General features: G+C 52.7%; 2 protein-coding genes across 7 annotated transcripts in view; one reads left to right on the top strand and one right to left on the bottom strand.

Moving 5' to 3' along the window:
* Positions 1-17,564, top strand: part of AFAP1L2 (actin filament associated protein 1 like 2) — a 90,991-nt gene extending 73,427 nt beyond the window's left edge. For 3 of the 6 annotated variants that reach the window (XM_076009769.1, XM_076009766.1, XM_076009770.1), the window contains 13 exons: positions 626-805; positions 2,913-3,002; positions 4,541-4,625; positions 5,490-5,594; positions 7,926-8,137; positions 10,083-10,228; positions 11,076-11,187; positions 12,179-12,424; positions 12,506-12,680; positions 12,952-13,107; positions 15,082-15,275; positions 15,372-15,494; positions 16,374-17,564. In XM_076009769.1, coding sequence (XP_075865884.1) covers positions 626-805; positions 2,913-3,002; positions 4,541-4,625; positions 5,490-5,594; positions 7,926-8,137; positions 10,083-10,228; positions 11,076-11,187; positions 12,179-12,424; positions 12,506-12,680; positions 12,952-13,107; positions 15,082-15,275; positions 15,372-15,494; positions 16,374-16,400 — 1,851 coding nt within the window. In that variant the 3' untranslated portion in view covers positions 16,401-17,564. The remainder of the gene's footprint in view (positions 1-625; positions 806-2,912; positions 3,003-4,540; positions 4,626-5,489; positions 5,595-7,925; positions 8,138-10,082; positions 10,229-11,075; positions 11,188-12,178; positions 12,425-12,505; positions 12,681-12,951; positions 13,108-15,081; positions 15,276-15,371; positions 15,495-16,373) is intronic. The other 3 variants (XM_076009768.1, XM_076009771.1, XM_076009767.1) reach the window with 2 other exon arrangements.
* Positions 17,565-18,274: 710 nt separating this feature from the next.
* Positions 18,275-21,048, bottom strand: part of VWA2 (von Willebrand factor A domain containing 2) — a 35,610-nt gene continuing 32,836 nt past the window's right edge. The window contains exon 13 of the mRNA XM_012772552.3: positions 18,275-20,765. Within this exon, the coding sequence (XP_012628006.1) occupies positions 20,650-20,765 (116 nt within the window). The 3' untranslated portion in view covers positions 18,275-20,649. The remainder of the gene's footprint in view (positions 20,766-21,048) is intronic.

The raw sequence follows: 21,048 nt of genomic DNA on the forward strand, positions 1-21,048 counted from the left end.
AAATTCCCAGTTTTATGTCCTGACTTGAAGTGCCGTGGCATTGTTATAAACACCTTTTCTCCATGGTCACAAGGGGCTCTGCTCTGCGCAAATGTGGTGTCAGGTAGTCCCGTTCAGTGAGCCTGTAAGGACCCCATTTTACAAATGGGGCACCACGGGCAAAGCCTTGTCTCCGGTAGGGGAAGAACGTCCCTTCCTCTCTTTGCTAACACACGGTCTCCCTACGCGTAAGTTAGTCGCATGCCCCGGGGATCCTTTGCTGAAGATGCAGAGAGAGGAGAAACGGAGAGCGCGTGTCCCACCCCGGCCACGTGAAACTCTCCACGGGGGGCAGGTGTTAGGAGCCCACCAGGGCTGGAGCAAGTGAGAGCCATTTGCGTGGCAGAGTCCCGGAGTGTCCCTGGCGGAGGCCGGTGAGGAGGAGGCTTGAAGGAGAAGGGGACGATCTGGTGACAAGAACAAGGGGTGCACACATTTGAGGTTAAGCCTCTGGGCCTGTCGGGGTGTCCAGCCTGCTGGGGTTGCTGGGGAAGCCGGGCTCTCGGTGGGTCCCAGTGTCCAGGTGTCCTTTGCAGGACCTGCCTTGGCCTGGCACAGTGGCAGTATCTTTTCACCTTTCTTCCAGTGCTACAAATCCTCCAAGGACCACAGCCCGCAGCTGGACGTGAACTTGCTGGGCAGCAGCGTGGTTCACAAGGAGAAGCAAGTGCGCAAGAAGGAGCACAAGCTGAAGATCACGCCGATGAACGCCGACGTGATCGTGCTGGGCCTGCAGAGCCGGGACCAGGCTGAGCAGTGGCTCAGGGTGAGGGGCTGCCAGGCCGCTCGGAGGGGCCCCTGGAGTTGTGGCTGCCGCTTTCCAAAGGGATGGATGATGGGGCCAGGGGCACAGGGTCAGTGACCCTTCAGGTTCCCAGGGCTTCCTGCGTCCTGCGTGGGAGCGATCCGTCGTGGAGATGGGCTGCAGCCTCTGCTGTGGGGTCTGCCGCCTTCGCAGCAGCCTGGACTGGGCTGTAGCTGAAACCCATTTACCTTGTCACCTCTAGGGGCATCACCAGCCTCCTTATTGAGGAGGAATAGATGTCATTGCCGTTGGTTACGTGTTTACGATGGACCAAGGGCTTTTAGCAAACTTAATCCACCTGACCACGCTGGGGTAGCTGGGCAATGTTAGTGTTCCCATTTTACAGGAGTGGAAACTGAGGCTCAGAGGGTGGAGGTGACCGATCAGTAACGAATGTGCCTGCCCTGTGCTGGGCACTTTCCACTGGTCCTCACAGCCACCCTGTGGCGTAGGTGTTGTCCCAGCTTACGGATGTGGTGACTGGCAAGTGAGTGGCAGCTCTGACCACAGTGCTGTGCTGTCTCCCCCCACCAGTGCCCGTGGTCAGCTCTGTGCATGGTCACCCATGGTGTGGTGGTGATGGGGGGCTGCCTGCCCCCCAGTAAAGATGAGCCTCACAGGTCTCCATGCGGGGTTCCTGAGAGAGCTAACAACCTCTGAAAGACCAAGCCTGGGCAGTTAAGAGCCGGGGCTCTGGGTTCAAATCCTGGCTTCACCACTTTTTAGATAAATGATTTGGGATTGGTTACTTTAATGTGGGACAAAGTGCTTAGCACTGTGCCTAGTATAAACTGAATGCTCCATGAAACTTGGATAGTACAGATGAGACCACTGCGGCCCAGAGAGAGTGAGCGGCTTGTCCTGGGCTGCAGAGCTGACTAGGGTCCAGGGCTCTGGGCTGTTGGTTTGGTTTTTAATTCTCTTTTCTTGCTTCAGTCTCCTGTCTCTCTGCCAGCCCTCCCTGTCCTCGCCCACCGTGCACACATTTGCATGGATATGTTCATATGCACGTGGACGCACATACACACACATACATGCATGCACACGTTTGCATGTATATGTACATATGCATGTGCATGCACACACTTGCATACACACACAAGACACACCCACCTCTTGAGCTCCGTTCCCAGCACCTTGGGTCTGACTGCTCAGACTCACCTGTCCCCCCACTCCCAGCCTCCCTCCCCAAACTCTCAACACCCTCTTCCTGAGCCCCTGAGCCCGCATAGCCTCTGCTGGGGGTTTCACAGACAAGACCACTCTCAGAGGGACAGCCTCTGTGTCCAGCCTTCACAGAGAGACCCTTTTACACCCAGTCAGAGGAGCGCAAGGACGGACTTGGCTGGAAGCGCCTGCTCTGAGCAGCTGCTGCTCTTGCAGTCTGCTGGGACTGGCCAGCCTGCTCTGTGGGCTCCCCACCTGGCTGGGTGGGGTTTGTCAAACCTGCCTGCCTGCCTTGGCCTCTGTGTCCCAGTTCTGGGGCTTCTGGTGTGCGGCCGTGTGTCTGTGGGCGCCCTGGGAATTCCACTGCTCCCTTTCGGCCTTGCCCAGGCCTGGGGGCCGGCAAACAGGCTCCTTCCTGCAGGAGTGCGGGTGGAGGGTGGCAGGCAGGTCTGAGAGCCAGCCGTCAGTTCCTAAGCAGCACAGAGACTCCGCAGAGGGTCACACAGCCCCTGAAAAGCCAGGGGACCATCCAGTGGGTGCGGTTGTTCATCACACCTGCAAGAGAACAGCACCCCTGCCTGGAATGGCGCCAGGAAAGGGGCCTCAGGGTGGGCTGCTCTGGTCATCTTTGGGCTTTGCTGCAAATACCCCCCTCGCCCGCCCCCTGACCCACGGGGGCCTGCAGGAAGGGGCCTAAGCAACAGGCCCTCCCCACGGCAAGCCTGCCCCCAGCTGTGTCCAGGCCACACGCAGGCCAGGGCTGAAGTGTGGGGGTGGGTTTCTGTTCCTTGCAAATATCCTCTCTCCCACCTCCGCCCACCCTTCCCCGACCTGGAGCGGCTCCGGCTCCGGCCTGGCTCACGGGGACCTTGGCCTCCGCTCATGCTGTCCTCCCGCTCAGGTCATCCAGGAGGTGAGTGGCCTGCCGTCCGAAGGAGCGGCGGAGGGAAGCCAGCACACCCCTGACGCCCAGCGCCTCAGCTGTCAGAAGGTAAGCTCCGACCCTGCCTGGGGGGCGGTCCACTTCCGTGTTCTCTCTGTAGAAATTAAAAGTGTACAATTGGGAGCTTTGTTTTTGCATCTCAGCCCAATTAATAAGAAACATACAATGCTTGGATAAGCGCAGTAACTTTAGCTTGGCAGGAAAACAGATGAAACTGATACAGACCTAAAATATTTTCTTGCTGGAGGGGGACGCTTTATTGGAACAAAAGCACCTTTGGCTGGTTCTCAGGCGCGGAGATTCGTTTCATGAGGCTCTTCCTTCCCCTCCCCCATAGGGCCTCCGGGTTGCGGGGGAGCAACTGTCTCAGTGCTGTCCCCAACCAAAGGGCTCTAGTGCTCATCTGCATGGAGCTTTGGGGGAGCTTTGACCTTAAGGGTCAAGGTCAAGGAAGTTGGGCTGGGTGCTGACCAAGGGGAGGACTGTCATCTGTGGGGTCACATGTCACGTCCCTGAGGATCTAAGTACCCTGAAGCCTGGGCATGCCAGAGCAGCCAGGGGTCTCATCTGGACGTCCCCACCCCTGGCAGGGAGGAAAGCAAGAGGGACACAGAGGGCTTGAGCAGGGGGGAGGCCATTTGTTCTCCAGGAGGGCATGGACCGTCCCACTTGGAGAAATAGCCACAGCCCTTCAGAGGAACTTAAGAAGAGCTGACGTTTTCATGGTCTCGTTGATTCCTTGGCCACTGACCAAGGAATAGAAAAGTTGGAGCGAACTTGGGTTTTCTTCACTTTGGGGTGTGAAACGAGCTACCATGAAAGACTCAGCGTGCAGTGCCCCCTGGCCAGGTACCGCCGCCCCTAGACCCTGTCTGAGGCTGGTCCTGTTGCTTGGGAGCCTGTCAGCTCATTTTCTGGAGGTCTGGAGTAGGCGCCCCTCTAGAAGAGGCTTGATTGGAATATCCCGAATGCTGCACACTCTAGCAGCTTGCAGTGGCTACGCTTTTCTAGGGATTAGCTCTGGTCTCCAAGACCACCGTGAATGCACACTGGGGCATCATCCCTGTGTGACACACAGACAGAGGGAGGCTCAGAGGGCCTCAGTGAACTCGGACAGCGGGTGCAGAATGCCCCCGGCCGGGGGTGCAGACCGCCAGCTCTTCTCTGAAGCTGGAGGTGTTGCTGGTACAGCCAGCTCTTAAAGACTTGCTCCCCTCCCGGGATGGGTGGTTCCCGCTTGACAGTCAACTTCATTAGGGATGCAGGTGCTAATGTCACCCCCGGCTGCCTGCCTGCCCCTCCCACTGGCTGCGGGCCACAGGCACACCAGGTAGAGCAGCCTTTGGAGCGCTTGCGAAGAAGGAAGGATGGGGAAGGTGCTCTGGGCTGGGGCAGGGGCTCCACAGAGCCCCAGAGGGAAGCTGGGCCAATGTCCTACCTGCTGTTTGGGTGGCTCCTGGGATTTTGGTCAGGGACCTCTGGGCTCTACCCAAGAGCTGTCTACTATTTCCCTTAAACTTGTCCCCGTGGTAACTCTTCCCAGCCACAATCCCCATCCATCCTCTCTCTCTCTCTCTCGCCCACAGCCAGATATAGCTGAGAAGTACCTGTCAGCCTCAGAGTACGGGAGCTCCTTGGACGGCCACCTGGAGGTCCCAGAAACCAAAGACGGTAACTGCACTGTGGCTCCCCCTGTCACAGGTGGGAGGGAGGTGGCATTCCCAGGTGAGAGACTTGGCTGTCTGGCTCAGCCTTGATGGGTTTGAGCAGCTGATTCTGACTCGGCCTCCAGTGAATAAGCTGCTTTGAAATACAACAGCTGATAGAGCCGGGGAAAGGGAGAGATGGCCAGATCGAAGTGAAGTTTCATGAAATTCTGGGGATAGAATATTGTCCCATCTCTTCTTCTTTGCTAATCCTATTTCAAATCCCTTTGATCCAGCACAATCAGTCAAGAGTCTCTAGGGTTACATATTCTGTAAGAAGTCTATGTGCCCCTCTTGAGTGTGTGGCTTTAGAGACACCCGACTTGGTTTGAGGACCCTGGTTTGGGAAGCAGATGTGTGTGTGTGGTGGGGGAGGAAGGGGTAGATGTCATGGGGGTGAGTTTGCTTTTTTTTTTTTTTTTTTTTTTGAGACAGAGTCTTGCTTTGTTGCCCAGGCTAGAGTGAGTGCCATGGCGTCAGCCTAGCTCACAGCAACCTCAAACTCCTGGGCTCAAACAATCCTTCTGCCTCAGCCTCCCGAGTAGCTGGGACTACAGGCATGCGCCACCATGCCCGGCTAATTTTATTTTATATATATATATGTTGGCCAATTAATTTCTTTCTATTTATAGTACAGACAGGGGTCTCGCTCTTGCTCAGGCTGGTTTTGAACTCCTGACCTCGAGTGATCCGCCTGCCTTGGCCTCCCAGAGTGCTAGGATTACAGGCGTGAGCCACCACGCCCAGCCAGGTCTGCTATTTTTCCCATCTCTCTCGGGCATGTGGGTGGACGTGTGCAATGCCAACTCTTTCTCTCTCATCTCGACAGTCAAGAAGAAATGTTCCGCTGGCCTGAAACTGAGCAACCTAATGAACCTGGGGAGGAAGAAGTCCACCACGCTGGAGCCTGCAGAGAGATCCCTCGAGACGTCCAGTAAGAATCTCAGCCACCCCCGGGGCCAGAGGGCTCGTTCACTGGGCCGCAGCCTGTCTCCAGGGAGGCGAGCTCGGGCGGCACAGGCAGAGAGCGTTTCGGGTCTTGCCTTAATAACCTCTAGGACGGACAGCGCGGAGCCCCCGGGGTCCTGTGTGATTTCACTGCGGGTAGTTCTTTACGCCTAACCAGGCTCTCTCACTGCAACGCTGGGTCCTGTGTGGAGGTGGAGGGTTGCTCACTGGTGTCCTCCTAGTCTTCTTTTAAAAACGATCTGTATTTATGGAGTTTGGCGGGCACAGTGTTAGGAAGAGGGGACGGAGCCGAGGGCAGGCACAGCACTGAGATCCACAGCCCAGGGGAGCTGACGGCTCTGTACCCGTGAGTGCTCACTGCACCGCTATCGTTGATCTACGGGCTCAGGGACAGAGAGAACCTTTCCTGCTCTGTGGTCAGACGTGGCTTCTCGGACCTGAGTCTTGAAGGCTGGGTGGGAGCTGAACGGGCCAGGATGCTGCCGAGGGTGGAAGCACGACCTATTGAGGGGACAAGAAGAACCCCACGTTGAGGCACGGGGGTGGGGGGTGACCTCTTAGAGATCATCTCTAGGCCCTTGCTCATACTCGGGGAAACAGGCCCGGAGAGCAGATAGGCCTTCCCTGGGAAATGTCCTTGGGTGAGAGGCTCATTGCTGTCACCCCACCCCCCAGAGCCTAAAGGCCATCACTGTCCACCTTCAGTTGTTTTCTTCTTCCTCGTGGAGCCCACGTCCTATTCCTGGGCTCTTTTCCTGAGTCCCAGCTAAGTTCTCTTGATCTCTGAGGCTGCCAGGGCGGCCGGGGCGGGGTGGGCAGGCAGCAGAAAAGGTCCGACCTTTGGAGCCTCCTGCTTCTCTGGCCAGGGCGCTGGGTGGTGGGTGGCTCCACTGGTCCCCGCAGCCTCAGAGGACAGGACATTTGGCACAGAAGCCTGGTCCCAGTGAGTCGCTACCGCGGAGATGTGGCCCGGCTATGGCTGGAAGTCTGCTCGGCAGCTCAGAATGCTCCCGTCCCCTGGCTGGGGGAAGGGCGAGAGAGAACAGTGGCTCTCCTTCCCAGGACTTGGGGTGCTCACGATCTGAGCTCCCACCTCTCCGGACCCAGAGCTTTCTTTGGTCCAGAGGAGTGTGATGGGCGTGTGTGGCATCTGCCCAGATGGGCCAGAGTTCCTATGTCCCAGTCTCTAATTCTTCCACTTTGCACCCGTGATGTGAGGTTAATGTGGCTGGGAGATAGTCCTGATCCCCACTGCGTGTCCAGCTGGGAGGGCAGGAAGGTGGCAGTGCGCTTTACCCTGCGGCCTGGTTCAGGGCAGCTTCCAATCCCTCAGGATGGAGAAGGTACCCACGTTGTAAGCCAGTGTCCCCGGGAAGGCAAGCAGCGCAGAGAGGGGGTAGTCCACACAGGGTGTGCAGAGGGGCCCGAAGCCTGGATTTTACTCGTCTTTGTAGCCCAGGGACAATGCTCTGCTGGTGTTCGGTGTCAGCTCCGTAAGCGTTCCTCCAGCGGGGCAGGCAGGCTTGCGTTCTTGGGAAGCTGAACTGCACACACGCCACCATTTGAGAACAACAGAGGATGGCATGGTGTGCGCCCGATGCTGGCAGCCTCTGCAGGCCACAGAGAAACAGGGGGACCCTAGAGGAAAGGCCAGAGGGCCACAGACCCTGGGCCCTGGAGAGGAACGTGGCACCGTTCCTGCCCTTAAGGAGCGCACTGTGTCCCGCTGGGGAGGCCAGCAGGGCCACTGCAGAGTTCCACCGCATCCGGCTCCAAGTGTTGGCACAGAAGGCAGAGCCAGGAGTCAGGACCCGGCCAGGGCAGGTCCTCGAGTGGCTGCACGTGGGAGGGTGAGGAGGAGTTGGGCACTTCAGGCTGAGTCTGGAGGGCCAGCAGTGAGAGGCTGCAGAGGCAGCAAGATTGAACGTGCAGCAAGGAGAGACTCGGGCTGGGCGAGCAGACGCAGGAGGGGGCCTCTGTCCTGTGCACGCGCCAGGCCTGGTCTAATTGAGGACACAGCTCACTTCCCTCGGGACATACCTCTGCCCCAAACCAGACAGCTGTGCTGCCCACCTTCGAAGGGTCTAGCTGCTGACACTATGGGGGAGAAGGTACTACGAGATTCACAGCCTCTGAGATACGAAAGGCATGCCCGGTTCTGAAGCTGAGATTCCAGGGCAGATTCTCAGGAGGCCCAGAGGTGATGGCAGCCTTGGACACGCTGGGGCACGCATGGTCTCCTGCCACCATATCCCCTTGCACATCTGCATCTCCCCCCACACCTCCCCCCCTGCAGGCTACCTGAACGTGCTGGTGAACAGCCAGTGGAAGTCTCGCTGGTGCTCCGTCAGGGACAGTCACCTGCACTTCTACCAGGACCGCAACCGGAGCAAGGTGGCCCAGCAGCCCCTCAGCCTGGTGGGCTGTGAGGTGGTCCCGGACCCGAGCCCTGACCACCTCTACTCCTTCCGCATCCTCCACAAGGGCGAGGAGCTGGCCAAGCTCGAGGTACTGTGGCCTGCGGGGCGGCAACAGGGACAGCCAGGGTGCGGCGGTCGCGGCTGTTTTGCTGCCAGTCTCGAGGACTGTAATCCTACCAAGGGAGAATCAATGTCACCGCATGTTATTTTTACTTCCTTTGCCTGAGATTGTTTGCATTTTTTAAAATTTCCATTCCTTTTCTGACCTCAGGGTGGTTGTGTTATAGGAGAGGGACAATGAGCTACTTCCTGCACTTAGGGCAGACAGAGTATTTATAACTCCCCGAGCCGCTGCAAAAGCTGCTAGGGCTTCAAAGTGGGTGCCATTTAGTGTGTGTGTCACCAGCTGGGAGAGCCTCTGGGCCCAGTGCACACAAATGACGACTGTGAGGGCTTATCTGGGGAAGAATTAGCTTTGTGATACAATTACATTCCTCCCAGTCCCCACCCTCTGTTGTTTGATGTGATGTTACATTTACAAAAATAAGAGGTGACATAATGCCTTGCAGCCTGGGGCAGGCGGAGTCCGGATCCTTTCTATGCACAAAAGCACACACTTGCTGCCCGTGAGTTAATTCCTGGTCACTTAGTCTTTGTCCAGGCTCGTCATCCAAACTTTGCTCCAATGCTGCCCTCTGGTGGCTATAGGCCCACATCGCAGTTGCTTCCCAGGGACCAGCTTGTGTTGTTCACTCATCCGTTCACTGTCTTCAGCAGACAGGTGCCTCCTCAGGACAGTCACATGGTGGACAAGAGAGATATAGGCCCCCTGTCCTCATGGAACTTGCGTCTTAATTTGACAGTGCAATGTCATTCAGCTAATTACCCAACTAAGGGAGAGCGACGTGCTCAGGTTTGGGTTTTGAGACACTTCCTCCTGCTACTGGGTGGGGACGGATGGCAGAAGTGGCAAATGAGACCTGTCCGGAAGCTGTCACCGCTGCCCAGGGCAGAGGTGTGGCAACCTGAACTAGAGGATGGCCTTGAACAGCTGCATTGAGAAATCAAGTTGAAACCAAGTGGGAAAAGGAACCCAACTAATTCTGCTTAATCACTGCCTCTCAGATGAAGAGAATGTGGCCACAGAGCAGTGGAGCTATGGGCTGTAATGCCAAATGGGTAGCTGTTTTCCTCATGAAAACATACCCTGTAGCTTTTATAGAATTCCCAGTTTTGTCTCAACATAAAGGCAAGAAAAAATGTTGATGTTTTAATAGAAGCACCCAGTGTATGTATTTGATGAGAATGCATTGTGGGCCAGGCGCAGTGGCTCATGCCTGTAATCCCAGCACTTTGGAAGGCCAGGAGTTCAAGACCAGCCTGAGCAACACAGTGAGACACCATCTCTATAAAAAACAGAAAAATTAGCCAATTATTATTATGATTTTGAGACAGGGTTTTGCTATGTCACCATGGCTAGAGTACAGTGGTGTTGTCTTAGTCACAGCAACCTCAAACTCCTGGGCTCAAGAGATCCTCCTGCCTCAGCCTCCCAAGTAGCTGGGACTACAGGCACAAGCCACAATGCCTGGCTAACTTTTCTATATTTTTTTAGGGACAGGGTCTCCCTGTGTTGCTCAGGCTGATCTTGAACTCCTGGCCTCCATCAGTCCCAAAGTGCCAGGATTACAGGCATGAGCCACTGAACCTGGCTTCCACTTTAATTTTTAATAGTGATCATCTGGTGATAACTAATAATCATTATGGTCTTCTAGAGACAATGTATATAAATCACATGTGACACTTGTGGACAAACGTCCCCAGCATCATTGAGGCAGCATCAAGATGTCACTGACAGGAAATGCTATTTGGGGTCACTGAGGGATGGAATATGCTGGTGAACAAGAGGGAGCATGGCCCCAGGCCGTCGCAGAGGCCTGTCCAGGTGGGGACTGGGGCGGGGTGTCGTCATGGCCTGGCAGGGAAGGGCTGCACACCCAGGTCTGCTCACGTCTCTCTTGGCCTCCTTGCAGGCCAAGTCCTCCGAGGAAATGGGCCACTGGCTGGGCCTCCTGCTCTCTGAGTCGGGCTCCAAGACAGACCCAGAAGAGTTCACCTACGACTATGTGGACGCCAACAGGGTTTCCTGTATTGTGAGTGCGGCCAAAAACTCCCTCTTGTGAGTATCGAGGGGCCTCTATTCCCAGCCATGCTGCCCCTCGTGCTCAGCGGGAGCAAGGTGGCAGCTGAGAGCACGGGGTTTGGCCCTGCCCTGCCCAGCAGCAGTAAGACGCAGAGTCCAAGGCCAAGGAGCAGAGCCTAGGGGGGCCCAGCCAGGAGCTGGGCCAGGCCCTGGGCCCCAGGGGTGGCTGCAGGGTCCTGGGTTCTCCACTTCCTTTAGGGCAGAGTTGTCACCTTTCCTGACCTTCTACCTGTCTGTCCTGTCGATTCAGCACTTCCCATGACCCGGCACCAGGTCCCCAGCACACCCTGGAAGACGCAGGGCAGGGGAGGGACTTCTGCTTTGCAGATGAATGAACTGGGGCTCTGGGAGACATGTTCCCAGGCCGGGGGGGGGGGGTACAGCCAGTGCCGGAGGGAGCCGGCCAAGCACCGAAACGGAATCTGCCGCCTTATGCATGAAACAGGGGCCACCTCCGGTCTGTGCTGCCCCTAGCGTATCGCAAAGATGGAGTGAAAAGGGGTTTTCCTTGTTGGTGTTGGAAGGAGATCCTAGAAGGGAGGAGTTGGTGGAGAAGATGGCAAGGGAGCCTAAGAGGGTTATGGGGCAGGGCAGTTTGTTTTCCTGGGAGAAAATTCTGGAAGCAAGAGTTCCAGGAAGAAGGCACTGGGAGACAAAGGAGGAGATGCCCCCAAATACGTGGCGGGTGGGTGTCAGTCCCCAGATCTCCCATGCAGCCAAGGCCTCCATGGCACCACTCGTCGTCATGACTCCCTGGAGGCCGGTGCTTCGGCCACGCTGTCCCGCGTGCCTCACGCGTGCTGTGTCTCGCCATGTTTTCCAGACTCATGCAGAGAAAGTTCTCAGAGCCCAACACTTACATCGATGGCCTGCCCAGCCAGGCCCGCCAGGAGGAGCTGTACGACGACGTGGAGCTGTCGGAGCTGACGGCGGCGGTAAGGACACGGCCAGGTGGTGGCCTGAGGCCACCCCCGCCCCCAACCCTCACTGCCTGGACACCGGAGATCGAGATCGTTAGATTGTTCCTAAGAAGAACGGGTTCTGGCCGGGCGCGGTGGCTCACGCCCGTAATCCTAGCACTCTGGGAGGCCGAGGCGGGTGGATCGTTTGAGCTCAGGAGTTTGAGACCAGCCTGTGCAAGAGAGAGACCCCATCTCTACCAAAAAATAGAAGTTAATTGGACAGCTAAAAACATATAGAAAAGAAATTAGCCGGCATGGTGGCGCATGCCTGTAGTCCCAGCTACATGGGAGGCTGAGACAGGAGGATCACCTGAGCCCAGGAGTTTGAGGTTGCTGTGAGCTAGGCTGATGCCACGGCACTCTAGCCTGGGCAACAGAGTGAGATTGTCTCAAAATAAAGAAGAAGAAGGGGTTCTGAGTCACCTACCGGCCATCAGCGCAGACGCCTAGGTGTAATAGGGTCATCTTTCACATGTGACGCTGTGTAGTTTGCCTGGCTTGGGGACTCACCTAGATAGAACAGCTGGGTAACCGCCTGGTCAGTGCTAGGTGTGGGGGGCGTGCTGTTGGGATTGGGAACAGTGACACCATTAGCCTTCGAGGTCCACTGACAGTTGAGGTGGAGTGACTACACTGATGGCAGGTTCCATGTGCCGGACATTGAACTCTGCTGAGCTTAGGGCTTCATGTCGATGAGCTCCTTAATGCCAACCACCTTATAGGAAGGTGCTGCTATTTCCCTTTACAGATGAAGAAATGAGGTTCAGGGGAGTTACGTATTATGTCCTGGGGTGCCACCTCTTGAGTGGCATATCCAGGACCCAGCAGGTGGCTCCCCAGGAGGGAGGGAGGTCTCTGGGGACTCCAGCGTGGGGTGGGGTCTGGAACCCCGTGGCAGGGCTGGCGCCCCCTCCACAGCCAAAGGACTGGAGGCAGAGGTGCATGTCCCGACTCTGTCCTGCAGGTGGAACCCGCAGAGGAAGCCACCCCTGCTGCAGACATCCCACGAGAGAGTGAGCCCGACCGAGTGTACCTGGACCTCACGCCTGTCAAGTCCTTTCTGCACAGCCCCAGCGGGGCTCAGGCCCAGGCCTCTTCCCTGCCGGTGCCCCACCTGGACAGTCTGGCCGAGGCCGTCCCCGCAGACCCAGGCCCCAGCCCCACCCCAGATGAGCCCTGCTTGAAGTGTCCAGAGACCCCGGAGGAACAGGTACAGGCCGTCCCAGCAGCTGAGCCGGACCGCCTTCCCCACCCCTCCGGCTGGCTGAGTCACGTGCGGTTTCTCCCAAAGCAGAGGCCGCTGGACGGCCCGGAGCCCGAGGAGGCTTCCCCGAGAAACACCACCATCAAAATCCAGACTGAACAGCAGAAAATCTCCTTCCCATCGAGCTGCCCCGACACCGTGGTGGCCATCCCCGCTGGCGCCAGCCCGCCTGTGAAGGACAGGTTGAGGATGCCCGCTGCAGGTGCTGGTGCTAGATAAGAGCTGGCCATTTTGGATGTGAAGTTAGCCCGATTCCTTTCTTTTCAGATGAGGAAAACAGGTTCAGAGAGGTGGAGGGACTTGCCCAGGGTTACACAGCAAAGAAAGGATAGGCCCAATTTCCTTTCCTGTCCCTGTTAGGCTGACCTGGTATCCAGCTTTGATTTTGTGCCAAAGCCCCAGGTTCCGAGCCTAGGGAGAGGGTTGGGGACAGCTCCTGCCTGACCTGGGGCTTCCCCTCTCTGGGTCTGCAGAGATCAAACTCGGCAAGAATCGGACAGAAGCCGAGGTGAAGCGGTACACAGAGGAGAAGGAGAGGCTCGAGAAGAAGAAGGAAGAAATCCGGGGGCACCTGGCTCAGCTCCGGAAGGAGAAACGGGAACTCAAAGAGACCCTGTTAAAGTGTACAGGTGAGGGGCCTCTCCGCCGGCCTTCACGCCAGGGCCACATGTGGGCACGGGCCGCGGGAAGATGCTGGATCCGCCACCTGCCTCCCGACCTGACAGCCTTCGCCTCTCAGCCGCTGGCCTAGGCGGTGCTCCCTGTGGTCCTCTCCTCCCACCCGCTCCTGTCTGGAAGGTGGCTGTCCTGCACAGAGACCCTCTCATGGGACGGCAACAGGACCCGCGAGTCGTTGAGAAAGCTAGTTCAAGGAGGAAATCTTTAAAAGTTATACTCAGGCCTTAAATGTTTTGTTTTCACCGAAATGCATGTGCCTTGGCCCATCTTTTGACGCCGTGTCCCAGCCTGGCACTGCGGATGTTCTGAGCTCTGGGTCAGCTGACCAGAGTCCTAGGCCATCCTTCCTGCCTTAACTACACCTGTGACCATCCTTCATTTCCAGGCCTCACTTCTTTAAAGTGAACAAACACTTAAGACACTTGCCACGAAATTTTGAGTCTTTCTAGATGATTGTCCAAATCATCCTCATAGCAACCGGTCTCTTTCAGAGCCTTTCTGAAGCATTTGGCTTAGTTTCCATACAGCAACTTTGTGGTCATTTAATATTGAAACTGCAGAGTTGCATGAACAAGTGAAACTGGAGGAACAAGTTTGGGGACAGAGAGTCGTCCACTGGTTTTTTTTTTTTTTTTTTTAAAAAAAAGCTTTATTGAGACATAATCCACATATGCTATTGACGCGTTTAAAGTGTACGAATCGATAGTTGCATAACTGTGAATATACTTAAAACAATCGCCACAATCTTAGAAACCCAGTTATCAGTCACTCCTCATTGCCCCCAGCCTGCTTTCTGTCTCCACACGTGAGCACCCTCTGGTTCTGAGGCTCTTGTGGCCTAGGGCATGGCCAGTGCTCAGAGGTATGGCGACAGGGAAGCGGGAACTGGGCTGCTTTTCCATCCAGCAAGACTGGAGGGTGGGACGTGAGCTGACAGGTGTGACCAGAGGCTCCTCTAGGCTAGCCCCTGAAACCCTGAGAAAGCATGGAGCCGGGGCTCTGGGGAAGGAAGGGGAGATTCCCAGCCCTTTCTCTCCTAAGTAGATCCTCTAGGTGGGAGAAGACAAAGAATTTTCACTATAGTTTATTCTCCGGGCAAGTAAGCCCTGTAGACCTGGGCTAATAAGTCACAGATAAGAAAGTGATCCTCAAAGTATTGATGCTCTTTACTAAGTAAGAACTGTATTTTTTTTTTTTTTAACTTCAATCCCCAACATATTTTCTCAACTTTCTTTTTAAGAGACGATCTTCAGTAGCGTCTGTGAATTCTTGCACAGTGACTCTTGTGACTGTCCTCTGACAGATGATTATTTACCGCACAGCTTAGAAACAGTACTCAAGTTTTTTGGGTGGCTGTTGACCTGTGCTGGGGACTCTGTATGGGACACTTTAGCGGTAGGCCATTGTTCTTGGTGTGCATTCCCAACCCGAGAACCCCAGGGTTGGGAGGAGAAGCGTAAAGCAGGGCAGAGAAGGTGTGGGAGCTGAGGACCCTGCTCTGTGGGGCCTCGGGAAGCGCCAGGTGCCGGAGGACTGTGGGAGTCGTGAGGGGCAGACAGCCTAACCCTGCTCCCGGGCTCGTTAATAAAGCCTCCCTCATCCTTTTGGGTCACGGTCAGCATAGCAGATAGGAAAACAATCAAGAGCCTCTGAGAATGTACCGAAAGGAACTCAGACCTCAGACTCATGCCCTCTAGTGAAGGCAGAGCCCCCCCCCATCCTTACAAAATTGCTGACGCGGGTCTTGGGCTTCGATGCTACACACAGAGAGCCCCATCCTGGCTCTTGGTGTGGGGCCAGACTTGGAGTTCATATCTCCCTGGGGTCCTTTCTCCAGTGGGGCATGTGTATAAACCTCCACCCAGCAGGGCTCCCTGGCCTTGGCTGAAACGCGGGTCTCCGCGGCTGCTTCGTTCTCTCTCCAGACAAGGGGGTCCTGGCCAGCCTGGAGCAGAAGCTGAGGGAGATAGACGAGGAGTGCCGGGTGGAGGAGAGCAGGCGCGTGGACCTGGAGCTCAACATCGTGGAGGTGAAGGACAACCTGAAGAAGGCTGAGGCGGGGCCTGTGACGCTGGGCACCACCGTGGACACCACCCACCTGGAGAACGTGAGCCCCCGTGTGAGTGCTGGGCGCCTCGGCCGCGGGGCTGCCTGGGGAGGTGGGTCAGGTGTCTGGCCCCTCGACTCAGCCCGTGCTCTTCTCCTGTAACCCCAGCCTAAAGCTGCCACCCCCACGCCCGCCCCGGACTGTACCCCAGTCAACTCCGCAACCACGCTCAAGAACAGGCCTCTCTCGGTCATGGTCACAGGCAAAGGCACCGTCCTCCAGAAGGCCAAGGTAAGCGGTCACGCCCGGCCTCCCGCAGGGCCTGCAGCACTGTCAGTAAGGTGGGGGTCCCTCTTCTGACCTAGGCAGCGCTTTGCAGCTCTGAGTGAAGGCTCAGCTCTCAGCAGGAAGTGGCTGGCTTCCCGGTGCCTTTGGCACTGAGCAAGGCCCTTGTACTTTCTGGTTGGGCAGTCCCAAAACACTTTAGGTTCAAGAGTTCTTACCAATAAGCCTGAGGACGCTGGGGTCCTTGACCTACTGGGGGACAGCCACAGACTGAGGACAGATTATGACCGAGCAGTTTCCCAATAAAAAAGTGACTCCAAAGGGCTTTTACCATCAAAACTAAAGAAACAGATTGAGATAGGTGATGTGGTTTGCCTAAAGTCACCCATCTGGCTAGTGGCAAAAGGCTCAGCAAAGTGTAAACAAGGAATGCATACTATGATTAGGTTTCCCCTGAGGGCTAGACAAAAAGTGTTATTAATCCTTTACTCATTTGTATGCTCAAGAACATGCCTAGGGCTGCCTTTGTTTTTGGCAAACTCTGCTCTTCATTCCTATCCTGCTTACTTGCGGGAGACATTGGCAGGTGCCCACACCAATAGCTAACTATTGAATCCATGCAAGCCCCGGAGCTACTGCTCCCGTGCAGCCGTGGCAGACATCACTAATCACTTGCAGCACTGTGCTGTGCCATGGCCTCAAAATCTCTGAATAGGTGCTCTAAGCAGCAATGAACACACAGGGTTTGAAATATACGTCACCTCTATTCCTAACTGCTTCTATGCTTAAAATATTTTTTATGTTTATAAAGATTGCTACAGAGGATAACTAACTTTGCTTTTTTATGGGGGGGGGGTGGGTGTTGGTATTTGAATGGTACCCTAGGAATGGGAGAAGAAAGGAACAAGTTAGGAAACCAGCTTCAGCAAAAGACTCCCGTGTCAATGTGGACCTTGGTGACAATCCTGTTTCGTTAAAGCAGCAAGTCTGTGAAAGGGTGAGCCTGTTTAGAAGAAAAAGGACTGAGGTACTGTGAATGGAGAGCTTCGGCTAAGAGGAGGCTCTGTCCCTTTTCAGAGCTAACGGACACAATCCAACAAAAAAGAAGGCTGCTTTGGAGACCTAAATCTATTGGGTATAAACAAGATGTTGTATTTAGGGATAATTCTGTGTTTCTTTTTGGAAGTTTTCATCAATTGCTTTATCAAGATTTTTAAATAATGGAAACCTTGTGATGTTTAGACATCGGTGGAAGAGAAATCAAAGGGATGGGGCCCTGTCGTGTGGGTCATGTGGCTTTGGTGAGTGGGAAGACCTAAACTCCCGATCATCATCTCTTAGCAGTGCTGAGGGTTGAACTGCCCTTGCCTTCCAATTTGTTCTCTCCAATATTGGCAGGCCTGACTCAGTCTTCAGTGATTGTAAAACCATCTATGGCATGAGTTTCAAGGAACAGTAATGGGGAAATATTTGGGACCAAGCTAAGGCACTGACCCCACTAAGTTAAGGACTTTTTTCCCAGTCCAAGTCAGGCCTGAATCAACTGCCTTTAAAGTGATGCTGTATTATGTAGGAAAAAAAGTTTAAAACCCTATTTAGAACACTGAAAAGTGTCTTTTGAGATTTAACTGACTTTTTACCATAGGGGGAAAAAAATTACTGTGTTTACAGATTCAGTCCTATGGCCAGGCCACTTTTAAGGGAAGAGTTATTTAATAGAATGCTTTTTAGTCTCTGATTAATGTCCAGTCCCCTTCCAAGAAAAAAGCTGGTTAGGGTGGCCTCCCTCTTCTCTTAAAACTGGCAGTGCTGTTCCTTGTGCTGCCCTGTCTTTTCCTCTGATGGCATTGTTTTTTGTTTTTTAACACAGGTTGAAACATTTCATCTATCATCTCTGCCTCATTTTGGGGGGTTCTGAATCAGAGTTCTCTAACTCTGGTTCCTGAGAACTACAGGTCTTTTTTATTCTTATTGTGTCTTTCTAATCCCAGGGCATTTATTTCCTTTGTCATAAACACTTGGTGACCTTTTACCAAGTGGTGAATTAGATTTTTTTTTAATAAAATGTTCATTGTATTTTGGGTTTTCCTTGTATTTCATGAAATGGGACAAGGCCAGGTCGATTTTTACCTCAAGGGGGAGAGATGTCTTGGTTATTTACACACTGAACTTCAAAACATATGCAATAAAGACTGGTAGAACTACAAGGCAGTATCTTAAGCAGGAGACTTTAAACCTCAAGTAACAAAGACAAGGCTGAAAGAAGATGTGAATAGTACAGTTGGCCCTTGAACCACAGGAGTTTGAATGGTGGGGGTGGGTGGGTCTAGTTATATGCAGATTTTGTTCCACCTCTGCCACCCTTGAGACAGCAAGACCAGCCCCTTCTCTTCCTTCTGCTCAGCACAAAGATGACGGCCTTTATGATGATCCACTTAATATTTTTCTTAACATTTTTTCTTTATAATACATAGAACATACAAAATATGTGTTAATCAACTATTTCTGTTTTCAGAGGGGCTTCTGGTCAACAGTAAGCTGTTAATATTAGTAGTTAAGTTTTGTCAAAAGCTCTATGTGGATTTTTGACTGCATGGGAGTCAGTGCCTCAACCTCTGCGTTGTTCAGGGGTCAACTGTATAATTAACAGTATACCAAATACACAGGAAACATCTACAGAAACTGATCATGTATAGGTGATTGAGTATCACTACTTGTAGATATTAACACACTCAGTAATTCTTGGGGGGGAAATGAAACATACCAATACTTAGAGGGCCACCTAAGTAGTAAATAAATGTGTTTATTAAAAAAAAATCACAAAACCAAAATCTGGTCCATTGAAAATACTAATACAATAAAAAAGGCAACCTAAGGAAATATAAAATAGCAGAACTGACAAGGCCTTAAGTACAGATACTAAAATTACAAGAAAATACTATGAATATAGCATAGTAAAAGTTTGTGTTCTCCATTATAAAGTTAGCAAATAGCTCTGATACCAAAAGGTCAACACATACTGCAAGAGAAAAACCAAATCTCAATTTTGGACACACCAAAAAAATCTTAAACATTGGCAAATGAAATTTAGCAGAGTTTATAGAAAGATACATCATGACCAATAGAATTTATCCAAAAAGTCAAAAATGGTTCCAATGAAAATATACAAATGGGTAATTTATCATATTAACTGAGTAAATACTGTGAATCTCAGCACTCATAATAACCACTCTTAGTTACCCACAGAAAACAATGATAATGGATGAGAAAAGTCCCTGTAGTCAAGAACCAGGTATGGATACAGGCTATTACCATGACTTTTTGAAAAGAAGTGGCATACAACTTTAAAAGGAAGAGACAAAACTATCATCATTTTTAAATGATATCTCTAGAGAAGCAAGAGAAGCAATTAACTATTAGAACCAGATTATTCAGCAAGATGGCTGGAATTAGGATCATTCAGAGACAATAAAGAGATTAATGACCTATCTGTAATGTTTTAATTTTTGCAAGGAGAATAAATGTATATATTTCTTTTAAATGAAAGAGAAAGGCTTTGCTGCTTAGGCCATAATATAGGAATTCCCTCTGCCCGCTACCTTGGTAGTGGAAAAGGTTGAACTATTCAGTGGCACTTTCACTACAAAAGGTTAAAAAAAAAAGTCTCAAGGGCTGGGGCCCCAGCTCCTAAAAACAAACAGCAAAGGCCTTTGATATGTAAGCCCAGGGCCCATGGTTTATTATTTGTTTTCAGTCCAAGTAATTCAAATGGGGCATCCCCATTTCAGCCCTGAACAAGACGACAAAGAACCTACAATATAAAATGATTAAACTGCTATCAATTTAAAGACAATAAATTCATGTAATTTCCACGCCATCACTGATCAGCATATGCCAGATGGGCATGTGATCCTGCCTTCTGCTAAAGACGGAGAAATAACCAACAAAACCATCTCTTGAACACCAGTGACTGCCATGACAGTGCCCTGTACACCAGACTTTTTTTTACAGTCTGATGATATCATGGTGATACCTCTTCACACACTTCTCTAGCACCAGAAATGCTGAAGTTCTTAAAGCTAAGTGGTGTTTAAATCAAAGTAGCCTTGAACTTTCATATATACAACATCATGTTAAAATATTTATATTATAAAGAAAAACCACGATAAAGTCTCTGGATTTATGTCCGATCCCTACAGAGGTTTCTCCTGAAAACCCAACTCTAAACAACATGACCCAGGGAACTAATTGATTCCTAAAATAGGGCAGGGTAAGTATCTAGTTTGCCAGAAAATATTCCAAATAAGCCTCTTTGCCACATAGGTACAAGTATTCCTATTAAATAAATAACCAACAATATTTCTCAAAACATTCCTTTAAAAACTTAGGTGTAGAAAAGCAAAACAAAAGCCTAGACAGCATAAGCTCAGTACTTGAAAAAGCAAAACCTCTATAAATTTCCTTATCCTATCTTTGTTTAAAAATTCTACTTTTCTTTATCCCACTAGAAGGGACGTAAGGAAAAAATTCAATGAACACCCCACAATTAACCTCTCCTAAGTAGACTCTTTTAAAAGGAAGACCCTCCCAGACAGTGCTGCACAGTACTCAGACCAATTTCATGGGTCCATCCCCCATCATCAAGAAGCTGGTTAACTAGTCACATTCCACTCTGGGACCTTTCCAAGCCCTTGATGGAGTCACCAGAAGTCACAAATGCCACTCAAGCCCCCTTTTAAACCCAAAGCTTATGCATCCAGGATATCTTTAGAAAAGTGGCCCCTACTTTCCACCCTGGAATGCCATGGCTTCGGAGGTCCAAAGGATGCTCTAGTAAATGCCTTTTGCTGGGCCTTACTGTCTAAACAACATTCTGTCTAGCACTTGTTGCAGGCAAACTGAACCTCAAATAGGCCATCAAGTTCCTCTGGAGTCTCCTAGACCCCTGTTTATCCTCAGGGGAAAGGTGCAGAGGGCGTAGCCTCTGCAAGGCACAAGCAGGCACAGGTCAGTATTTACTTACACATCAAGGGTTTTCAACATCATCGTTTGGGCTGCCATCAGCTGCTCCCACTCTCCCTAGGCAGCATGGCTGCAGTCAGGACATCCTCCTGGGTGAGGACTGCAGCAAGAGAGGGCAGAGCCGCAGGGCAGGTGCCTTTCATCGCCCTGGGTGCCCAGGTCTTCTCTGTAGTAGCTGGGAGGATGACGGCTCCTGATCTCCTGCAGGCTCCTGGCGGGAGCCACGTGCCTTCAGAGCGTCTCCTCTCAAGACCCCTGGGGAAGGAAGTGAACCCTGAGGGCAGGAACATCTGCGTCCTCTCCTCAGCCAGCCGGCAGCTGCGTGGGCCCCCGATCAGATCCACTCCCCACCTGGGGAAGCCAACCCCTGCAGGTGGCTGAAAACCCAAGGCTCCAACTGGAATTGTCTTCTGATTTCTGGCTGTTCCAACATTGAACTCGTGAACAGGAGCCACAGGCGGCCCCGTGATGCTGCCCAACAACCACCGTCCACACCCTTCTCTCCTAGTCAGTCACTTCTCATCCTCCCTCTCAAGCC

The sequence above is a fragment of the Microcebus murinus genome, chromosome 14, assembly GCF_040939455.1.
Source record: "Microcebus murinus isolate Inina chromosome 14, M.murinus_Inina_mat1.0, whole genome shotgun sequence".
NCBI classification, from domain to species: Eukaryota; Metazoa; Chordata; class Mammalia; order Primates; family Cheirogaleidae; genus Microcebus; species Microcebus murinus.